Source organism: Bufo bufo, chromosome 10, assembly GCF_905171765.1.
Source record: "Bufo bufo chromosome 10, aBufBuf1.1, whole genome shotgun sequence".
Lineage (NCBI taxonomy): Eukaryota > Metazoa > Chordata > Amphibia > Anura > Bufonidae > Bufo > Bufo bufo.
In genome coordinates this window covers 108,583,394-108,604,006 of record NC_053398.1, presented here as the reverse complement: position 1 = coordinate 108,604,006, position 20,613 = coordinate 108,583,394, and the positions used below count along the sequence as shown (strand labels likewise).

Below are 20,613 nucleotides of genomic sequence, written 5' to 3'. Positions count from 1 at the left end.
ACAAAAAGGGTTAAAAAGGACGTGTCCCCTCTCCTGAACTGTCAGTTTTAGAAACTACTTGCATTTCTCATGTAATAATAATTCTGGATCATCTGCTCATATGACTATATTGTGCAATTTGCAATGAAAGCCAGATGAGTGTTATCAATTCTGGAACGGGAGGAACGGGACCCCAAGGAAGCACTACGGTGCAGACAGATCACGGACCCATTCAACGTCTGCGCCGTAGTGCTTCCTTGGGGTTCCGTGCCTCCGTCCGTCTGCGCCAGCCTAATGGATGGTCCCCAATGCATGGAACGAACGGCACATGAGCCCTTACCCTGTATGTATTAAGTCGTATTGTTTAAATTACCTTTAGAATTAGACAGATCAGTAGATTTAGAGTCACATGTCGCATATTAAATATAATACACTAACATTTGCATGCCTAAAAAATCTCACCGGTATATAGTTTCCATCGGTGCTTCAAGGTAATTCTAATTCTTGCTACATGCAGAGCAAATGAAATACACTCACATATCCAATGAACTGCAGTGAGGAGTACAATGCATTCCCCCCAAACTCCCAAGCGTCAGATAAATGTCATTATTCGGAGAGTTACATATATCTGGTATAATTAGAGTGAAAAACGCTGCTTTATCTTGATGAATTTTTCCTCTCCAGTATTTTAAAAGACTCATAAATATTTAAAACAGTTCAAGTATTTCAAAATTTAATGATGCTGAGAAGGCTTGTTATGGCAAGGCAGAATTATAGGAGTATTTTATGAACAAAATGGTTTTAAATCAACCTGACAAACTCAACTGGGACCCTGATGTCCCTTTCGAAATGAATTTGTCAAGTGTTTAAAGAAGCGAGGATCTGAATGGAATTTTCTACTTTAGAAGCCTCCACTCAAGATAGATTAGAAGTGATCATGGATATAATACAATTAGAGGAGCCTCTTTTATATAAACGTGGCGCGCAAATTCCTGCCCTGTGGATCTCTGCACATTTCTCTCCAGTGTCCGAATCAAACATGTGTTGGAGTCCCCAGCTCCAGAACCCCTCTGTGCAAATGCATTAAATGGACAGCCATTTTCCCTGTGGTCGCTGTAGTGGAAACGCGTGACTAACCGCAGCTCGCCTCACCGATAACAGCTGATCACCAGGGGGTAGAGGAGCCAAACCAGATTCTTCATGATAATAATGCCTGACTGACCAGTATTACAATACCTTGCTTCCTTAACCAATTCACTACCGCTGTACAACTATATACGTCAGCGGTAGGGTGTTTAAATACGGCGCCGATCGAAGACATTTAAGCCATTAGATGCTGTGGTCAAAAGGCGACCACGGCACCTGAGAGCTAAAAAAAAAAAACAGGGGCCTGAACTCCCGGGGCCAGACCACCTTCCCCTCTCTGAGATCGGGGAGAGTATTCCTTAGTAGTAATAGGCCTAAGGGCTCATGCACACGGCCATTGTTTTAGTCCGCTTCGGATCCGCATTTTTTGTGGGTCTGATGCGGACTCATTCACTTCAATGGGGCCGCAAAAGATGCGGACAGCACACAGTGTGCTGTCCGCATCCGTATGTCCGTTCCGTGGCTGTCGCTAAAATATAGAACATGTCCTATTCTTGTCCGCGTTATGGACAAGGATAGGACAGTTCTATTACATTCCGTTCTGCAGAAAGTAGGCTTCATTACTGGTTTTGGTTCACAATAACTGATCGAAATAACTGAAGTGTGAACTCGGCCTTACTGGTGTCTCTTCAATCACATCTGCTGGAAGTTTGCTGAAAGGATCTACCACTGTTTCACCAAACTAATATTATTTTAAATTGCTTTCGATCTTCCGGTAAGGCAGCGCCGTTACTAGTACCGATACAAAGTTATCCCTCGCACGTTGGTGCTGTTCTCAGTGGATGGTTGTTTGCTCTGCTGTCTGCACTCAGAGCTTCTCACCTCTTAGATGGTCAGTGCTTGTTTATGGCAATTGAGATGAAAAGAGGTAGCAGGGCGCTACGTAGTGGGAGGACCATCAACAATCAAATCACCCAAAGATCAGCAGGGCTTACCGAATAAGTTTGTGCATAAACCGGCACAACACTGCTGACAGCATGCAAGTCTGAGTAGGTCCAGACGCCACCCAGGTGCAGCTCCACTCCGCGGAAAAGGAAGTTCCGATGTAAAGGTCAAAAAATATATAAAAAAAGGAGATTCCAGAGCGCATCTAAAGCTGACAAATTTTTTAAAAATACATAAAACAAAGAAATAATCACAGTGCCACGCAGCTTGCTCTTCTCTTCCTCAGGGTGCCTTTGGGTGCTAGGCGAGTTTTCTCCCCGCGGTGACGATCTCCGTCACACAATCTCCTGTTGCAGAGTGATCTTGCGAGAACTGGGGCTTCTCCCGAGACCGCTCTGTACCGACAGGGGCAGCGTCTTATTCAGACTGGAGTGATATGCCGCTGCACAGAAGAGCCCAACCTCTGCAGAGAGGTGTCTTCTCTGTGGCGGTGTCTTACTCCGGTCTGAATAAGACGCTGCCCCAGTCAGATGCTATCGTACTGCATCAGCAGGCTGTGTGATGGAGAACATTCCCTAGCAAACAAGAAGAGAAGTGACTAGCCATATCTGTGTGGCTAATCACTTCAGATTGACATGTGTGGTGCCAGAAATCTTGGAGGACGTTACTGCAGAATGGGGGGGAAGGGGTCGTATTCTTAAAGGGAACCTGTCACCAGTTTTATGGTGTCCTAACTAAGGGCAACATAAATAAGTGACTGATTCTCTTAGCAAAATGTTGGGTCACTTTCTTTAATTGACCCAGTCAATCTGCCAACATCTTGTATTGGAAAGCTCCAGCTCATAATGATGAGTCCTGAATATTCATGAGCTCCTGACTCTCCCCGCCCACCTGCTGCTGAATGACAGTTATTTTCCATATGAATCAGCAGCAGGTGGGCAGGGGAGTGGCTATAGCTGTTAATTAAATATACGCTGGACTCAGTGACATCACGCTGGACTCAAATCAGCTCATTAGCATGCGGCATGAGGCATCTTTGTGTGTATATTATGAGGTAACCATCTGTCACACCAGTAAGTGAATACATCTAAGGCACTTTTTAGTAGTTAAGGATTGTATATAATTAGTTAGATTATAATCAAATATCCACATGACAGGTTCCCTTTAAATACAAATATGCCAAGCTCAGGGAAGCATGGCCAACTAGAATATATCAATACCGTATCTAACTTTTTGGGATTGGTGACAGGTCCTCTTTCACATGCATTAACACCTCTTTGAACTGCATCTTGAGAGTTGCCATGAACAGCTACCAAATCCAACACTTTTAAGCAACTCCAAACCTTCTATCTCCTTAATTTGTCATGAAATAATGAGAGAACAGGCCAGACCATGACACTGCTAATTAGTCAAACGTCCAATTACTTTTGAATGAGCGAAAGTGAAAGGGGTATGTCGAAAAATGGCCTCCCCAGCTAATTACTGCAGCGCTGGTCCCAGTTGAAGTGAATGGGAGCAGTGCCGGAGTAACCAGCATCAACCACTACACAGAGCGGTGTAATTCTGGTGCCGGAGCTACTCCCGAACAGATGATCGGAAGGGGTGCTGGTCTGATATTGATGACCTAATGTAGGAATAGGTCACTGTTAAATCTGGAGGAACCTATTTAAGTAAAAAAAAGTTGCAATTTCCAGCTCACCATAGACGAGGATGCACGGAACAAGACCGGACCAGTCTTCTATGTAACATACGGAAGAAATGAGTCCCAGCATCTAGAGCTTCAAAAAGGTTGCTTTGTCTTTATTCTGATTCATAAAAAGGAATATGATTAAGAACTGACCAGTTCGAAACATGCTAACCAACTACGGTGGTGGGTGAGGTGTATACTCCGAATAAAGACGAAGGAACCTATTTAAAGTCTACATTTCAATCACCTATCGATGCCCTTGCGTCAAATCCATTGTGGTGGTGTACAGAGGCTAAATTATAAACATTGGGAGACTGACCAAATACTTTGAGACCCACTTGAATATATGTAAGACATAATGGGTATCGTCATTAGCATATAGCCCTTTAAAATGTCAAGAGCAATGGATTTGTATAGGTACGAGGAGTAGAAGCTCCTTACTCAAAGGGACACAAGCTTCATAATTAAATTAACTTTCCTGTGACAGATTCTTTTGAGATATTATTGCTCTATATGTTAATTTTTATTTATTTCCTGGAATCCTTTAGAAAGACGGCATTGTATTTCAGCACGTATGGCGAATACTGTAGGGCAGAAGAGATCAATACAAAGTTTACAAACCAGCAGATTACATGATTACATTTAGCGTCGCTAGAGAAGGGAATTACAATGTTTTAGAGTCTGGAAATACAATTATTGCCAGTTGGGAATATTCTTTTAATCAGGACATTATGCATTCATTCTTTAGTATTCAAATGTATGAAAAATTCATAAACCATTGTCTAACACAGAGCACTCAGCAGCTACCCCCCTGTTCTCGCCTGTAATTAACATGCCTCCAAGGTTTTTGCGGATGTGGGAGTAAAGGGTAGAGGAGTCATTATCCTGGGAACTCTTTACATGCTCAGTATACTTCTCAAAATGATTTTGTGATGGAGGGTATTGTAATTGCCGTGCCATTCACTTGTACAGGTTCTGTTCCACTAAACATTAAATCACCGGCAGAAAGATGCCCTACTTCATAAGTGTCACAGCAGGAAATAAAAGCACACATGACAGTGAAATCAGGGTTAATCTGAGGTTATTTATACATGTTCTGCTGCATCTTGTTTGCATATGGCCTGAAGTAATCGAGGAACTTCCAAGATTTCGTTTGTTATTTGGTTATTATGGAAGCTCCTCAAGAAGATTGTCCTTCCTGTGCTCAGGCTTCACCTTTCTCCTCTGAACATCATTTTACTAGAGAAGGCTGTGCCCACCTTCGCATTTTCTTAACGCCTCTTGAAAATTACATTTGTAGCACATGAGATGATAAGAAACTTTGTAATATATCTTATTAGAACAAAATGCCTCCTTTTCCACTTATCAGACTCCTCCCGCTGCTTCCTCAGCTGTTTACATAATCTAAATTCAATGACCAACCCTGTCCCATACAGAAGGCAGATTATAAGCTCAATCAGATATCAGGTTACATGCTGGCCATTGAAATCTATGCCGAGGAAAGAGAGACAAAACAAAGACGGACATTCACCAGCAAGCCCTGGGTAGATTTTGGGGCACAAATCCTGTTTAAAATGACCGGGTAAATTTAGGCAGACAATCTACAGATGCGCCAAATGTATAAAGGTGGCTCATGTTATATTACACATCTGGTGCATGGCTAGACACTTTTGTCTAACTTTACACCAACTTCTGGTTAGCTTACTTTGCTCCAAAATTTTGTGCCACACTTCTCGTGGCGCTCTTTCCACTAAGCCATGCCCCCTTCTAAAGCTAGAAAAGGGCCACAGGCAAGCTCGACACAGTGACTTATTCCTTTTGGTGGATTTGCTTCATAGAAAGCTCTAAAAGTTGACCATAAGAGCTGTATACCCAATATGCTAGGATATTTGGCAAAGCTGCTTCATTTGACTTGGATTTTCGGAGCATCCATGCTCGGTAACATTCTGAAACCCCCACCATTTTTGTCTGACACATTCCTCGGTGTCTTAAAAAATAACGCAGAAGCTTCAAGAATATGCCGTTGGTCCAAATAAAAGTTGATTAGTTGGCTGTGCAGAGGACAGAAGATATAAATCAAAGACTCTACTTCTGAGCAGGTTCCTCTGCTTAACGCATGGGAAGATCTTAGTTACGTGATCTCCATTCTGTCATTTAGGTAAAGCCCATTACATAAATGTAAATGCAGATCAATAAGGGTGACTTTTTATGTGAAATTTGTAGTATGCTGGCAATCTTTAAATTGCACTTAAAGGTACTTACAGTGGCATGCAAAAGTTTGGGCACCCCTAGTCAAAATTACATTGAAAAACAGTGGATACACCTCAAAAGAGCAGTGCGTGCAAGACGGCCCAGGAATCTCACAGAACTGGAAGACTTTTGCAAGGAGGCATGGATAAAAATTCCTCAAACAAGAACTGGCAGACTCTTGGCTGGCTACTAAAACCGCTTACAAGCTGTGATACTTGCCAAAGGGGATCTACTAAGTGCTAACCATGCAGGGTGCCCAAACTTTTGCTTTGGCCCTTTTCCTTTTTTTTGTAAATTTGAAAATGTAAAAGATGAGAATAAAAAAATAGTTTTTGCTTAAAATACAAAGGGAATAGGTCATCTTTAACCTTATGGCTTTTGGAGACCATTTCATCTTCAACTTGCTTAATTGTTCACAGTAACAGTAGTTTTGATCAAGGGTGCCCAAACTTTTGCATACTACTATATTACTCAGACTAGTCCAAACAGTAATTCTGGTATTCTACTAACATACTCCATACTTATTACTTAAAGTTCTTAACATGATGTTCCTGTTCATCTCTTGACTTCTATATCTCTTGGGCTATAAAGATTTATTTAAGTTTACACAGTAAACAAGAAAAAAAACAGACTAATTTCAGACTTCACGGGTGGTCTAGGGTACTGAAGAGGTCTACGCCTCCTTATATAATGGTCTAGAGTAATGGATAGGTATTTTCAGTTTTATTGGTGGTCTGGGGTAGTGGAGAGGTTCACGCCTCTTTACGTAATGGTCGAGAGTAACAAAGGGGTATCTCCAGCTTTCCTGGTGGTCTAGGCTAGTGGAGAGACTAATATAGAAGTCTAGTGATTTACTCACCTCTTGAGGTTGTAGCTCTACCCTCCTTCTCTGACATGAAGTTTCATGTGACTTGTACATCATATTCAGCTTCCTCTTCCGGGCTCACAGAGAGCATTATGTGACTGTTAGTTAACTGCCACTTGATTCTCTCTATGATTGGGCAGAGCACGTAACACTCAGGTGCATCTTACGGTTAATCGGAATTGATCATTAGCTACAAATAGAGCTTCCTACAGAACTGCAAATCACCAATTTACCTTAATCACCTAAACAGGTATTCTTACATTTATGTTAGACTTGTTTCACATTTGCGATATACACTTCTGTCAGGGGAGCAGCCTGCCGGAGATGTCTGGATCCGGCACTGCCGGATGTTAACTGAAATCCGCTGGCCCCATTCATTACAATGGGGACCGGCTAGATGTCTGGCCACTATTTGTCTGGCCACTTCTTGGCATATTTGCCGGGTTGAGGCTGGATTGCCGTCGGTCCTCATTATAGTAAATGGGGCTGGACAGCGATGCGTTTGCTTTCGGCAATGCTGGAATGCAGACAGATCAGGCAGGCTGTTCTTATTGCTGCACAGCACGCTGTCTCACATGGTGCCCTAGACCTGTATCCTTCTCCCAGTTTGGAATTATCCATGTAACTGTAGCATCAAATACACGTGAACTGGCCACACATTTTACCGTATCAATTTTCTTATAATCCGAAAAGGCTGAAAAGGACATACTTCTAACAACCGCTGCTCCCATTCATCTTCAATTGCAAGTCAAACCTTTTCTCCTAACTGGACCTGGGTTTCCATCCACTCAGCATTGTACTGTGAAGACGCTCTACCCAAATAATATTTGAAGGCACAAAACCAAACTTACCGGTTTCACTTCCTGCGCTACTGGGATGATGCAGTCATCGCTGTCACTTTCTGTAGATTCGTTTCCATCTGTTGTTTGACGTCCATCATGATCTTTAAATGGAAATATATTGAAAAACTATAGACTAAAACAACAGCAAAATAGAAAAAAAACTTCAAATTTAAATGTTACATTGTATTTAAACATAACATAACAATTATCATATTCAGGTGTCCACATACTTTTGGCCATGTAGATCATGTCATATACGTAAACCTGGATGAAGCTTACCACTTTAGGCTACTTTCACACTGGCGTTTTGGCTTTCCGTTTATGAGATCCATTCAGGGCTCTCACAAGCGGTCCAAAACGGATCAGTTTTGCCCTAATGCATTCTGAATGGAAAAGGATCCGCTCAGAATGCATCAGTTTGCATCCAATCAGTCACCAGTCCGCTCTGGAGGCAAACACCAAAACACTGCCTGCAGCGTTTTGCTGTCCGCCTGATGAAGTGGAGCCAAACGGATCCGTCCTGGCACACAATGTAAGCCAATGGGGACGGATCTGCTTTCTATGACACAATCTGGCAGATAGAAAACGGATCCGTCCCCCGTTGACTTTCAATGGTGTTCAAGACGGATCCGTCATGGCTATAGAAGACATAATACAACCGGATCCGTTTATGATGGAGGCATGCCGCATGATCTAAATGTAAAACAGCTCGGAAGCCGTCTTACATTTAGAATTGGCGCCGGCGCCTCTTCATAACTTGGGCGGATGCACCGCCAGCTATGGGCCTTTATTAAAACGCCGGTCTTAATAAATGTGCCCCTATATACATTTATTACATACCTTCTGCCTCTAAATCTGTTACTTCATCTTCTGACGTGTCAAAACGTTCAGCTTCGTACTGGTTGTCTGAAGATGGAGACCTCTTTTCCTTCTCATCCACAGATCTGTTCAGCTGCTCTCCACTATACCCATTGTCAGCAAATGTGTCGTGTTTTGTCTATGGACATACAGTGTAACGTAATGGTTAAGTGGCATCTGTTTTTCCAGTTCACAAAAAAATAACATTAAAGTAGGAACACTACAAGAAAAATCTTAGCTTCGATAAGACGTGTTACCTCTCCAGGTCAGTTTTAGAAACTACTTGCATTTGTGCCCTTTCTTTATTATTCCTGCTAGAAATGATTAATGAATTACTAGCTGTTTGCAATGAAGGTCCAGCTGGGTGTTACCAATTGGGAGTTTCTCTCTGCTCAGTCTAACATTGGCAGCTGAAGACATCTGTGTTGGTCCAATGTTAATATGTACCCGCATTGCTGGGAAAAATTATGCTTTAATATATGCAAATGAGCCTCTAGGAGCAACGAGGGCGTTACCATTACACCTAGAGGATCTGCTCTCTCTGCAACTGCTGTGTCCTCTCCACTATGAGTGACAGGGCCAGGTGTGATGCTGTCAATCAAAGGGCAGAGGGTGCGGCAGTTGCAGAGAGAGCTGAGCCACTAGGTGTGATTGCTATGCCCCCGTTGCTCCAAGAGGCTCATTTGCATATATTAAAACTTCATTTTTCTCAGCAATATACCCACTGCAAAGTGTCAGCAGATTTGTCCCTATGACACTGGCTGACCTGTTACATGTGCGCTTGGCAGCTGAAGGCATCTGTGTTGGCCAAATGTTCATATGTGCCCGCATTGCTGAGAAAAATGAAGTGTTAGGCTACTTTCACACTTGCGTTAGGTGCGGATCCGTGTGGTATCTGCACAGACGGATCCGCACCTATAATGCAAACGCTTGCATCCGTTCAGAACGGATCCGTCTGCATAACAGCTTTTTCAGATCTGAGTTTTCACAATCGTGAAAACTCAAATCCGACAGTATATTCTAACATAGAGGCGTTCCCATAGTGATGGGGACGCTTCAAGTTAGAATATACTAAGAACTGTGTACATAACTGCCCCCTGCTGCCTGGCAGCACCCGATCTCTTACAGGGGGCTGTGATCCGCACAATTAACCCCTCAGGTGCCGCACCTGAGGGGTTAATTGTGCGGATCTCAGCCCCCTGATCGGGTGCTGCCAGGCAGCAGGGGCGAGATCCCCCTCCCTCCCCAGTATTAAAGCATTGGTGGACAGTGCCGCCCCCCCTCCCTCCCTCCCCAGTATTAAAGGCATTGGTGGCCAGTGCGGCCCCCCTTCCTCCCCAGTATTAAATTTGTTGGTGGCCAGTGCGGCCCCCCCTCCCTCCCCAGTATTAAATTCATTGGTGGCCAGTGCGGCCTCCCCTCTCCCCCCCTAATTAAAATCACCCCCCCCCCATCATTGGTGGCAGTAGGAGGAGCGCCCGGCCGGCCACAGACAGCGCAGGTAAGTATAATGCTGCTAAAATTGCTAAGTAACCATGGCAGCCAGGACTGCAGTAGCGTCCTGGCTGCCATGGTAACCGATCGGAGCCCCAGCGATTAAACTAGGACTCCGATCGGAACTCTCCGCTGCAAACCAATGATGGGAGGCAGCACTGGCCACCAATGAATTTAATACTGGGGAGGGAGGAGGGGGGGCCCGCACTGGCCACCAATGAATTTAATACTGGGGAGGGAGGGGGGGGGGGCCGCACTGGCCACCAATGAATTTAATACTGGGGAGGGAGCCGCACTGGCCACCATTGAATTTAATACTGGGGACGGAGGGGGGTCTGGCCCCTGCTGCCTGGCAGCACCTGATCTCTTACAGGGGGCTATGATACGCACATTAATTAATTGTGCAAATCACAGCCCCCTGTAAGAGATCGGGTGCTGCCAGGCAGCAGGGGGCAGTTATGTACACAGTTCTTAGTATATTCTAACTTGAAGCGTCCCCATCACTATGGGAACGCCTCTGTGTTAGAATATACTGTCGGATCTGAGTTTTCACGATCTAACTCAAATCCGATGGTATATTCTGACATAGAGGCGTTCTCATGGTGATGGGGACGCTTCAAGCTAAAATATACCATCGGATTGGAGAAAACTCTGATCCGATGGTATATTAATAGGGACTCCTGACTTTACATTTAAAGTCAATGGGGGACGGATCCGTTTGGAATTGCACCATATTGTGTCAACGTCAAACGGATCCGTCCCCATTGACTTGCATTGTAAGTCAGGACGGATCCGTTTGGCTCCGCACGGCCAGGCGGACACCAAAACGCTGCAAGCTGCGTTTTGGTGTCCGCCTCCAGAGCGGAATGGAGATGGAACGGAGCCAAACTGATGCATTCTGAGAGCCCTCAAACGGATATCACAAGCGGAACCCCAAACGCAAGTGGGAAAGTAGCCTTAATTTATGCAAATGAGCCTCTAGGAGCAACAGGGGCGTTGCCATTACCCCGAGAGGCTAAGCTCTCTCTGCAACTGCCGCGCCCTCTGCACTTTAATTGAGACGGAAAACTCAATGCCTGGTCCTGTCAAAGTGCAGAGGGCACAGAAGTTACAGAGAAGGTGGAGTCTCTAGGTGTAACGGCAATGCCCTCATTGCTCCTAGAGGCTCATTTGCATATAATAAACCCTCATTTTTCTCAGCAATGTGAGCACATATGAACATGGGACCAACACAGATGTCTTCAGCTGCCAAGTGCACATGTAACAAGTCAGCCAGTGTCATAGGTACAAATCTTCTGACAGATGTCCTTTAACAGGAGACGCCTTGATATTTCGCGGTCCTGCACTTCATCTGCGCTCTACTATGTATGAAATGTTTAACACAACAATACATAAAGCTGTTGTAAGTTTTTATGCTATTAATAATCAATCTGCTAGTTAGACACTTGAATTACACAGTGACAGAAATAAAGAAACAGAGTGAAAAGTAAATTGCCTCTGGAAGGTTCACCGACAGGTTGTCCCAAGATGAACGGACTAGTCATATTCTTGACAAGTGGAAAAGAAAGAGCGCATGAAGCCGAGCAGCATTACTGCTGTTTGACAATCGTCACGCTGAAGAAAACTAATGGGTACATTTCCCTGTAAAGAGTAATGGCTGAAGGGTTAAGACACAGATGTAGTTTATCAGGTCCTTGCTTATTCAACAAAGCGACATTATGAACTATTTCTTCAGTAAGTTTCCAAAAATGGGATTTTCATGTACAAAAAGAATACAATCAATGACTTGGTTTACCGACATAAAATGAGAATACAAAGGACACGCATTAATACAAAGAACAAACCAGAAACTAATAAAAAAACATCATAATGTATAAATGTGGCTTTACGTGTTTCGATAATGCATACAAGTCAACTAATGAAAGTTGTCTCAAGGTGTAGGCGCGATTGCATTTTCTACCATCTAAAGCAGGGATGCCCAGCCTGCGGCCCTTTAAAATTACAACTCCCAGCATGCCTGGACAGCCTACAGCTATTAGGGGATGTTGGGAGTTGTAGTTTTGCAACGGCTGGAGGGCCCTGATCTAAAGGAATCAAGTACTTACACGTTGAGGTGATTGTCATTGGTCGAATCGTGTGCAGAACTTCAGGTATGCTAAAAATGTGGTTTGCAGGATTCCAATTACTCACTGGTCCGGCAATTATAGGGGTTTTCTGACTCTAACCGATGATCTGTCGTCTCGATAGTATCTGATTGGTGGGGGTCCAACACTCGGGTTTGAGAAGACACCAGAACTCTTGTAAGTGCTGTTGCCTTTTTGCAGCTACCAAGCAAAGCGCCGTACATTGTATAGCGGCGGTGCTTGGAATCGCAGCTCAGCTCCATTCACTTGAATAGAAATGATTTGCGACTAGGCCATGTGACCGATGAACGTGACGTCACTGGCCTAGGGAAAGCCTGTCGGTGCCTTCTCAAGCAGCTGATCGGCAGGGGTCCCGCATGTCCCCACCAGAAGATAAGTAATCAGTTAAAGAGTGTTGGAAAATCCCTTAAAACTAACCATCCACATATTGGTGCCCGGCCTATGTAGCACATGACTACTAATACAAATTCATCACAATTGCGAAGAATGACCAAATGTAAGCACATAATTCAATTCTTTCAAGACCAGTAGGGATAGTGGAGGGAGAAATAAATCGCCAAATCGTATGCATTATCAAAGCGTGTAAAAAAGGCAACCTAAGGGTCCATTCATAAGTCCGTATAATGGGTCCGCATCCGTTATGCAGAACGGGTGCGGACCCATTCATTCTCTATGGGGACGGAATGGATGCGGAGAGCACACTATGTGTTCTCCGCATCCGCATTTCCGGAGCGCGCCCCCGATCTTCCGGTCCGCGGCTACGGAAAAAAATAGAACATGTCCTATTCTTGTCCGCAATTGCAGACAAGAATCGGCAGTTCTATGGGGGTGCCGGCCGGGTGTATTGCGGATCCGCAATGCACTACGGACGTGTGAATGGACCCTAAGTTGGGATAGAAGAACAACTAAGATATAGGAAGCTTCGTAAAAGGAAAATAGCCTCATCAGGGCAGACTCCATTAAAGGGTTTTTCCGGGAGTTCCATATAGATTCTCGGAGAAAAAACAAGCCAGCAGGGTCCCCAAAATTCCTATTGGGGCGATGCAAGAATAGTATAAATGACGAGTTTGCCTTTTTACTACAAGCACCGGCTGCACAATTTCTCTTAAATGGACACTTCCATCAGAAAGGGCTATTTTTTTCAAAACTCAATATTCATAGCCAAATATTCTAAAAAATGCGCGATTTCGCAAGCAAGTTCATTCAGTTTTGCATGCGATCGCGTTCAGTTTCTATTGCGCAGGTACAATTTACGATTTAATGCGCTTTGCACGCGCGTAATAAAAAAAAGTGAAGGTTTACAAACAACATCTCTTAGCAACCATCCATGAAAAACGCGTCACATCCGCACTTGCAATTTTCACGCCGCCCCGTTCACTTCTATGGGGCCTGCGTTGCGTGAAAATTGCAGACTATAGAACATGCTGTGATTTTCATGCAACGCACGAGTGATGCGTGAAAACCAACGCTCAGGTACACAGCCCCGTTGAAATGAATGGGTCCGGATTCTGTGGTTTCGCATAACGCATTGCACCCGCGCGGAATACTCGCTCGTCTGCAAGGGGCCTTAGATTATTTTCTACGCCTAAAACAGGCGTAGAAAATGATGAATGAGCTAGGCTCGTCTGTCCGGCCACTTCCCTGCCCACGCAAAGTCCACTTTTTCAAGCCTGGCGTGAGCGGGGGAAAAGTGGGCAGATTCTGCCGCACCATAGAATGCGACAGAATCTGCGCCAGATTATCTGGTTATAAATGCCCCCCATAGTTTTTTTTTTTTTCAAACAGGGTAGTTCAAGCAGCATGAAGCTCCTCATGGGTTCCTGGTGACAGACTCTCATCATGGTAACAAATCTGTCTGCCTACTTACCGAGGGACTTTGTGTAATGGTGACGTGACTGTCTATGTCATGGGTGTCAAACATGCGGCCCGCGGGCCGCATGCGGCCCGCAATGAATATCTTTGCGGCCCGGCAAAGATGCAGCATCGCAGACTGCTATGTATGAGCCGGGAGAGAGGAGGGGCTGGAGTCCGTAACTAGGGGCGGGGCCCGGTGCAGTCACTGTACTCTTACACCGGGCCCCGCCGCTCACCAAAGTATTTATAAACGTGAATCCTTATCCTGTTATTAAGTTGAACTAACGCTGCCCTCTCCCATGTTCCCCTGTATCCCCATAGCACTTACTTAAGCTTCAATAGCAGGCAGAGCTGACGGCAGCAGTAACGTCACTCACTGACGTCGAGCGCCTGCTCCGCCCACTTTATGAATGAAGCAGGCGGAGCAGACGCGCGACGTCAGTGAGTGACGTTACTGGTGCCGTCCGCTCTGCCTGCTATGGAAGCGTGTTCGTAAGTGCTGTGGGGATACAGGGGAACATGGGAACATGGGAGAGCGCAGCGTTAGTTCAACTTAATAACAGGATAAGGATTCACGTTTATAAATACTTTGGTGAGCAGAGGGCCGGTGTATTGGGGGACACTGTTATGAGGGGGATCTGTGGATGACATATAGCAGTGTCATCCACAGATCCCCCCATAACAGTTCCATCCACAGATCCCCCCACCTCATAACAATGCCATCCACAGATATCCCACCCCATAGCAGTACCATCCACAGATATCCCACCACATAACAGTTCCATCCACCGATCCCCCACCTCATAACAATGCCATCCACAGATCCCCCATAACAGCACCATCCACAGATCCCCCATCCCATAACAATGCCATCCACAGATCCCCCCACCCCATAACAATGCCATCCACAGATATCCCACCCCATAGCAGTACCATCCACAGATCCCCATAACAGTGCCATCCACAGATCCCCCATAACAGTACCATCCACAGATCCCCATAACAGTGCCATCCACAGATCCCCCATAACAGTGCCATCCACAGATCCCCATAACAGTGCCATCCACAGATCCCCCATAACAGCGCCATCCACAGATCCCCCATAACAGCGCCATCGACACAGATCCCCCATAACAGTGCCATCGACACAGATCCCCCATAACAGTGCCACCCACAGATCCCCCATAACAGTGCCATCCACAGGTCCCCCATAACAGTGCAATCCACAGGTCCTCCATAACAGTGCCATCCACAGATCCCCCACATGACAGTGCGTCATCCACAGATCCCCCATAATAGTGTCATGCACAGACCACCATTAATTCAAAGCCCACCAAAAGCACAACTTTTGGTTAAAAATATTTTTTTCTTATTTTCCTCCTCAAAAACCTAGGTGCGTCTTATAGTGAAGTTTAATATTTGTATATATATATATATATATATATATATATATATAAAAATATAAATATAATAATCATTCCTCCTTGGTGGTTTTATCGTGAATACATTTTCACTTTTTGATATTTGTTGATTTATTACCTAGTTGCCACGTCGGCTTGGTCTTGCGTTTAGCTGGTTTCCTAGTAACCACAATATTTTTGCGAGCATCATTACGTCATAACGACACCTGCGGCTTCCCGTCACTTCCGTTTTGGAATCCATTTGCAGTCACTTTATTGGTGAGTGTTTTATGTACTGTTTTACATTGTGATCTTGAGGAAGATCCATTGAGGGTAGCACCCAGGCTGATTGAAACTGGATATAGTGCCAAGCATATTTAGTGTGTGTGTTTGTATGTGTATGTAATATATATACAGTATATATATATATTATTTTTTTTTGATGCGGCCCACATAAACTTAAATTTTGTTTTTTTGGCCCATGTTAGCCTTTGAGTTTGACATGCTTGGTCTATGTGATATCCATATGGCACTTTATGGCGAATTAGACTGAAGCCTCTGAAATGCTTTCATACACTGCTTTGTATTGCTTAATAAAGCCAGAGGGGACATGTGTTAGTTTCCATGAGATTGTGAGGCTGAGGTCTGCTAGGGTAATGCGTCCAGTTTCCTCTAGGAATACTAGATAGGTTTGGTCGGGGCACCTACAAAAGACTGGTCTGGAAATCGCCTGCACATCCACTTTTATAAAATCCTCTACATGAATCAGAAACACCATGTGATATTCAATAAGATCTGGTCCCCCGGACTGTACAACTCGTCACGTACCTGGCTTCGTGGTCCATTAAAACTCATATGCTAACACTTCTGACCCTTTGTACTTACAGACTATTCTTCTGATAACGCGCTATGCTTCTGGACATACACGGATATTCTCCAGGCTACTATTTTTTATCATTAATGAAAATACATTAGTCATACCTCAGAAATGTTTAGGACTGTTACTGGATTTTTATTCATCCTTGTCTTTTCTTCCTCAACAGTACGATCAACAGGATTCTGAAATGACACAAAAATTATGCAAAGCACTTAAAGGTAATATATTGTCAGAAAATGACCAATTAACAGGTAGTGCCATAATAGTATGGGGCTGGCAGGAGTCCCCAGATGTTCATTGGCATACAGTGCCTGTGCCATCACTGGTGCAATACACAGCCGGGGGCTCCTGCTGCCAATAGCCAAAAGGCTTTTTATGTACCCCTAAATTGTGCCACTGAGAAACACAACTCATCCCGCCAAAAAAAAGGCATCATACAGCTACATCAACTGAATTATTAAAAAGTGATGTACCTTTGTATGTGATGAAGAAAAAACGAAAGAAACAATGTCATTTCCTAAGGCCTAAATAGGCCTGGTATTTAAGAGGTTAAAGTTGGAGCACCGAGGGGCGCGCTCTAGCACTAGGAGTACCACTACAGCTACATCATCGGCGCTTGTACACTATGTATATGCACTATTGGCAAGTGCCAGCGCGGCAGTTTAACCTGAATACCAATATAACATATCTTCCATGTAATTTATCATTTAGCTATAATATCCTGCCTACATTCAGTGCGCCGCTTGTGACGTTAATAGTGCGCACTGCGCTGATAAATGACAGGAAAAGTCTAAGGCATATTGGCACACCATAGACTTTTTCCAGGGTGCGGGTGCCCACAGAGAGGGCTCGGAGTGCCGCCCGTGCCATAGGTTTGCCACCACTGCTTCAGAGGAAAGAAGGTTTCTACACAAACATAGAAGAGGATTCTTTACTGTAAGAGCAGTGAGACTATGAGGGTGATGGAGGTGAGATTCAGGGAGTTATTCTGGATGCCATATTGGAGTCGGGAAGGAATTTTATTTCACCCAAGATGAGAAAAATTGGCTTCTAAATCAAGAGTTTTTTTTGCCTTCTACTGGATCAGCTTTGCAGGCTAATAGTCTGAACTGGAGGGACATGTATCTTTTTTCAGTCTTACACACTATGATACTATGGCGGCCGCCAGACCGGACTCTGTTCTTAACATAGGAGAATGTGGATGTCACGGAAGGTGAGGGAAGGAAAGCAAACCAAACACAACTAACAGGTAACAAAACACCAGGCTAGGCCCCACAGCCAATGAACAGGGAAAGGTCACCAGCTGACAATCCCTAAGCCTTTCCCTGACTGCTAACAACATGAACAAATCCCAATGGTAGAAGTGTTCATGCACAGGAACCTAAGCCCTGCTGCAACTGACACAAACCCTCAGCTAGGGATCAGGGGATAAGACAACCGGTTCCTTCTACAAGATGATGGAATCAGTGTCTTCCTAAAGCCTAGCCAAGAAATACAACAAAAAGGGAAGAAAGGAGGACTTAACTCAAGACGGACTGGGAGCAGGAGATCCACCAAGCACCAGCAGAGAACTCCAGAAGAAACTATAAACCGCAAGGGCTATAGTGAGAGGCGGAGATAAATAGCATCACTAACTAACTGATGAGCAGAACCTGTGAGGAGGTGGGATCCTGCCCAACACCACAACAAAGCAATCTGTCAGATAGGCACACGTGCCGCAAGTCTGACAGATTTTCTCAGATCACTTACAGGGCAGGGCATGACAGTGGATATGCCATAAATGTCCAAGACAGAAATATCCCTTTAAATAAATGCACAACAATATCTGCTTTCTGCTTGGGTAGTTAAGTATAGGAGTATATAAGAACCTTATACATCTGACTATTTGGATCTACACAAGGTCTTCAGGACAACACTAGACCTGCTGAAAATCAGAACAGGAAGACTACATTAGGCTCGTCCCCATAACATTATTTACATACCAATAATAATGGAAAAAAATAACAAAAGGGGTGCTATTCACCAAACCGATCCCCTCTTGCTCCCATTCCAACCTTTCACTGGTCCCCCTCCACATTTCTTGTTTGCTGGGCTCCAGAACCGATGTGCCATATTGACTACAGCAGTCACATACTGTATTTTGTCAATCACTGTACTGCTGTCTGCTGCAACAAGTAATTGTCTGCGGTGGTTACATGACCTGTTAACACACCACATCAACGGGTGAAGCACTGGCACGGGAGTGGTCGGGGACTGGTAAGGTATTGCGCCTTTTATTTTATATCATTGTAAGCGGTTTGTAAAAAACCTCATGGGGTTGGTAAACACCTTTGAGGGGTTAACCATAGCTGTTCTTACCAGGGTTTCCATGCCTTCAGTGAAAGAGACTTTCTTGTCTGCGGTTTCCATGCCTTCAGTGAAAGAGACTTTCTTGTCTGCTGCAGATTTCGGTGTCCTTGGCTTCGGCATTGGTGCCTGCAACACACACAATAATAAAAATGTCACTACTCATCAAATTCAACAAGTACGGCCTCATTCACACATACGTGGACCACGGTCCATGAAAACCCGTCCTGCCGAGTGCACGAGCGCACAGTGTCATTGGTTGCCATGACGCTGTGTGCTTCGTGCCACCGCCACCGCTAGTGTTGTCTTCAGGACAACACTACACCTGCTGAAAATCAGAACAGGAAGACTACATTAGGCTCGTCCCCATGACATTATTTACATACCAATAATAAATGGAATAAAATAACACAAGGGGTGCTACTGGCCAAACCGATCCTCTCTTGCTCCCATGCCATTATTTTACTGGTCGCACACCACATTTCTTGTTTGCTGGGCTCCAGAACCGATGTGCCATATTGACTACAGCAGTCACATACTGTATTTTTAATAAAGAATAATGGCTGGCTCACAGTGATTTGCATATAGTTTCACTATTTAATATCACAATCCATTAAAAGATACACCTATAAAAACTAAACACATGATTCCAAAGAGACATCATTCAAAAATACATGATTTAAAAAACACAATTCATCTCATCTGTTTCATGAACCAAGTCCCTTTAAATGCCGAGCTCACGCATATAATTCACTATTAAAAAATGTATATATATGAAAAATATTTGATGTAAAACTGTTTCCTTGTTAATTTCTTCACTCCGGACGTGTGATTAATATTTTTAGTTGTTATTTCATTATGTAGTTACATCCACACAGTTCGCTAGGTTAGTTGTTAGTTTGTGATACTTTTCGTCACTCTGTAATGACTTGAACCACGCAATGCCCAATATCAGATGGCTCACTTATCGGGCACATGTATAGCCATGATGTGAAGTTTTTAACTCACAGTTAGTTTGCCCGACACATGCTGTGGCTGTTACTCACGTATTTGTAGTAAATTGGCGTGGTTATACTTTCGCCCGGCCTTAGATCGCAATGTCTTCAACTGTATCGCTCTTCACTGAGCGTCTTTTCGCGCATGCGCTTTAAAATTGTCAGGACGCCAAGTATGTTGTCCGATATTGCGCTGTGTTCTGGATGAGTAATAGTTCACATGGTCCGAAGCAAAGCTGCCACCAGACGCGTTTCGGAACTAGTAGTTCCTTCCTCAGTGGTGAAAGAGGCAATAGATAGATGGCTGTCGGGACCGAACAGCCCACTTTTTCTGGACTGGATAATACTAAATTCACTTAAATTTGTTTACTAGATATCAATGTGTGCTGTTAGAACATAGATTGTCTAGATCAATATTCGTATAAAATAAAAATAGTAAACATAATTATGTTAATATATATATAAATCACATGAATGGATATCATCCCCTTTCATCATAAACGCATATACCCACGAGTGACGATGTGAACACTTCTCGGACCATTTAATGGCGCATTATGTGTCTGTATCAATATATATATCGTAGTAATCACACCCTTAACGTCTCTGGGTGTATGCGTGTTTTTTTTATTATTATATCTGAGACATCTTCTAATTCATAAATTATTTAATTATAAGGGGGGGAGGGGGTTCACATCGGGCATTAATAGAATTCATAGATGTGATCAATAATAATCAGTTTATTCTGAAATTTACCCCCAACATAGATTCCAAAATGGTGGAATTTTTAGATCTAAAAATAGAAATATGAGATAAGTCGTTTGTTTGTAGTACATATCAAAAAGAAGTAGCTAAAAACGGTTTCATTCTGAATACAAGCTGCCATCTACCAAGATGGCTATTAAATGTCCCAAAAAGGTCAATTTCGACGTCTAAAAAGAAACTGCACTCGAACACAGCAGTTTGAAAAAAGATGCTGAAAACCCAATTT

At 43.9% G+C, this 20,613-nt stretch overlaps 1 protein-coding gene across 4 annotated transcripts in view; it reads right to left on the bottom strand.

Moving 5' to 3' along the window:
• Nucleotides 1-20,613, bottom strand: part of RPGRIP1L (RPGRIP1 like) — a 156,464-nt gene that overhangs the window by 24,564 nt on the left and 111,287 nt on the right. For 2 of the 4 annotated variants that reach the window (XM_040410712.1, XM_040410714.1), the window contains 4 exons: nt 18,640-18,756; nt 16,386-16,463; nt 8,495-8,651; nt 7,664-7,755 (listed from right to left, as the gene is read on the bottom strand). In XM_040410712.1, the coding sequence (XP_040266646.1) occupies nt 7,664-7,755; nt 8,495-8,651; nt 16,386-16,463; nt 18,640-18,756 (444 nt within the window). Of the gene's footprint in view, nt 1-7,663; nt 7,756-8,494; nt 8,652-16,385; nt 16,467-18,639; nt 18,757-20,613 lie in introns of all 4 variants that reach the window. The other 2 variants (XM_040410713.1, XM_040410715.1) reach the window with 2 other exon arrangements.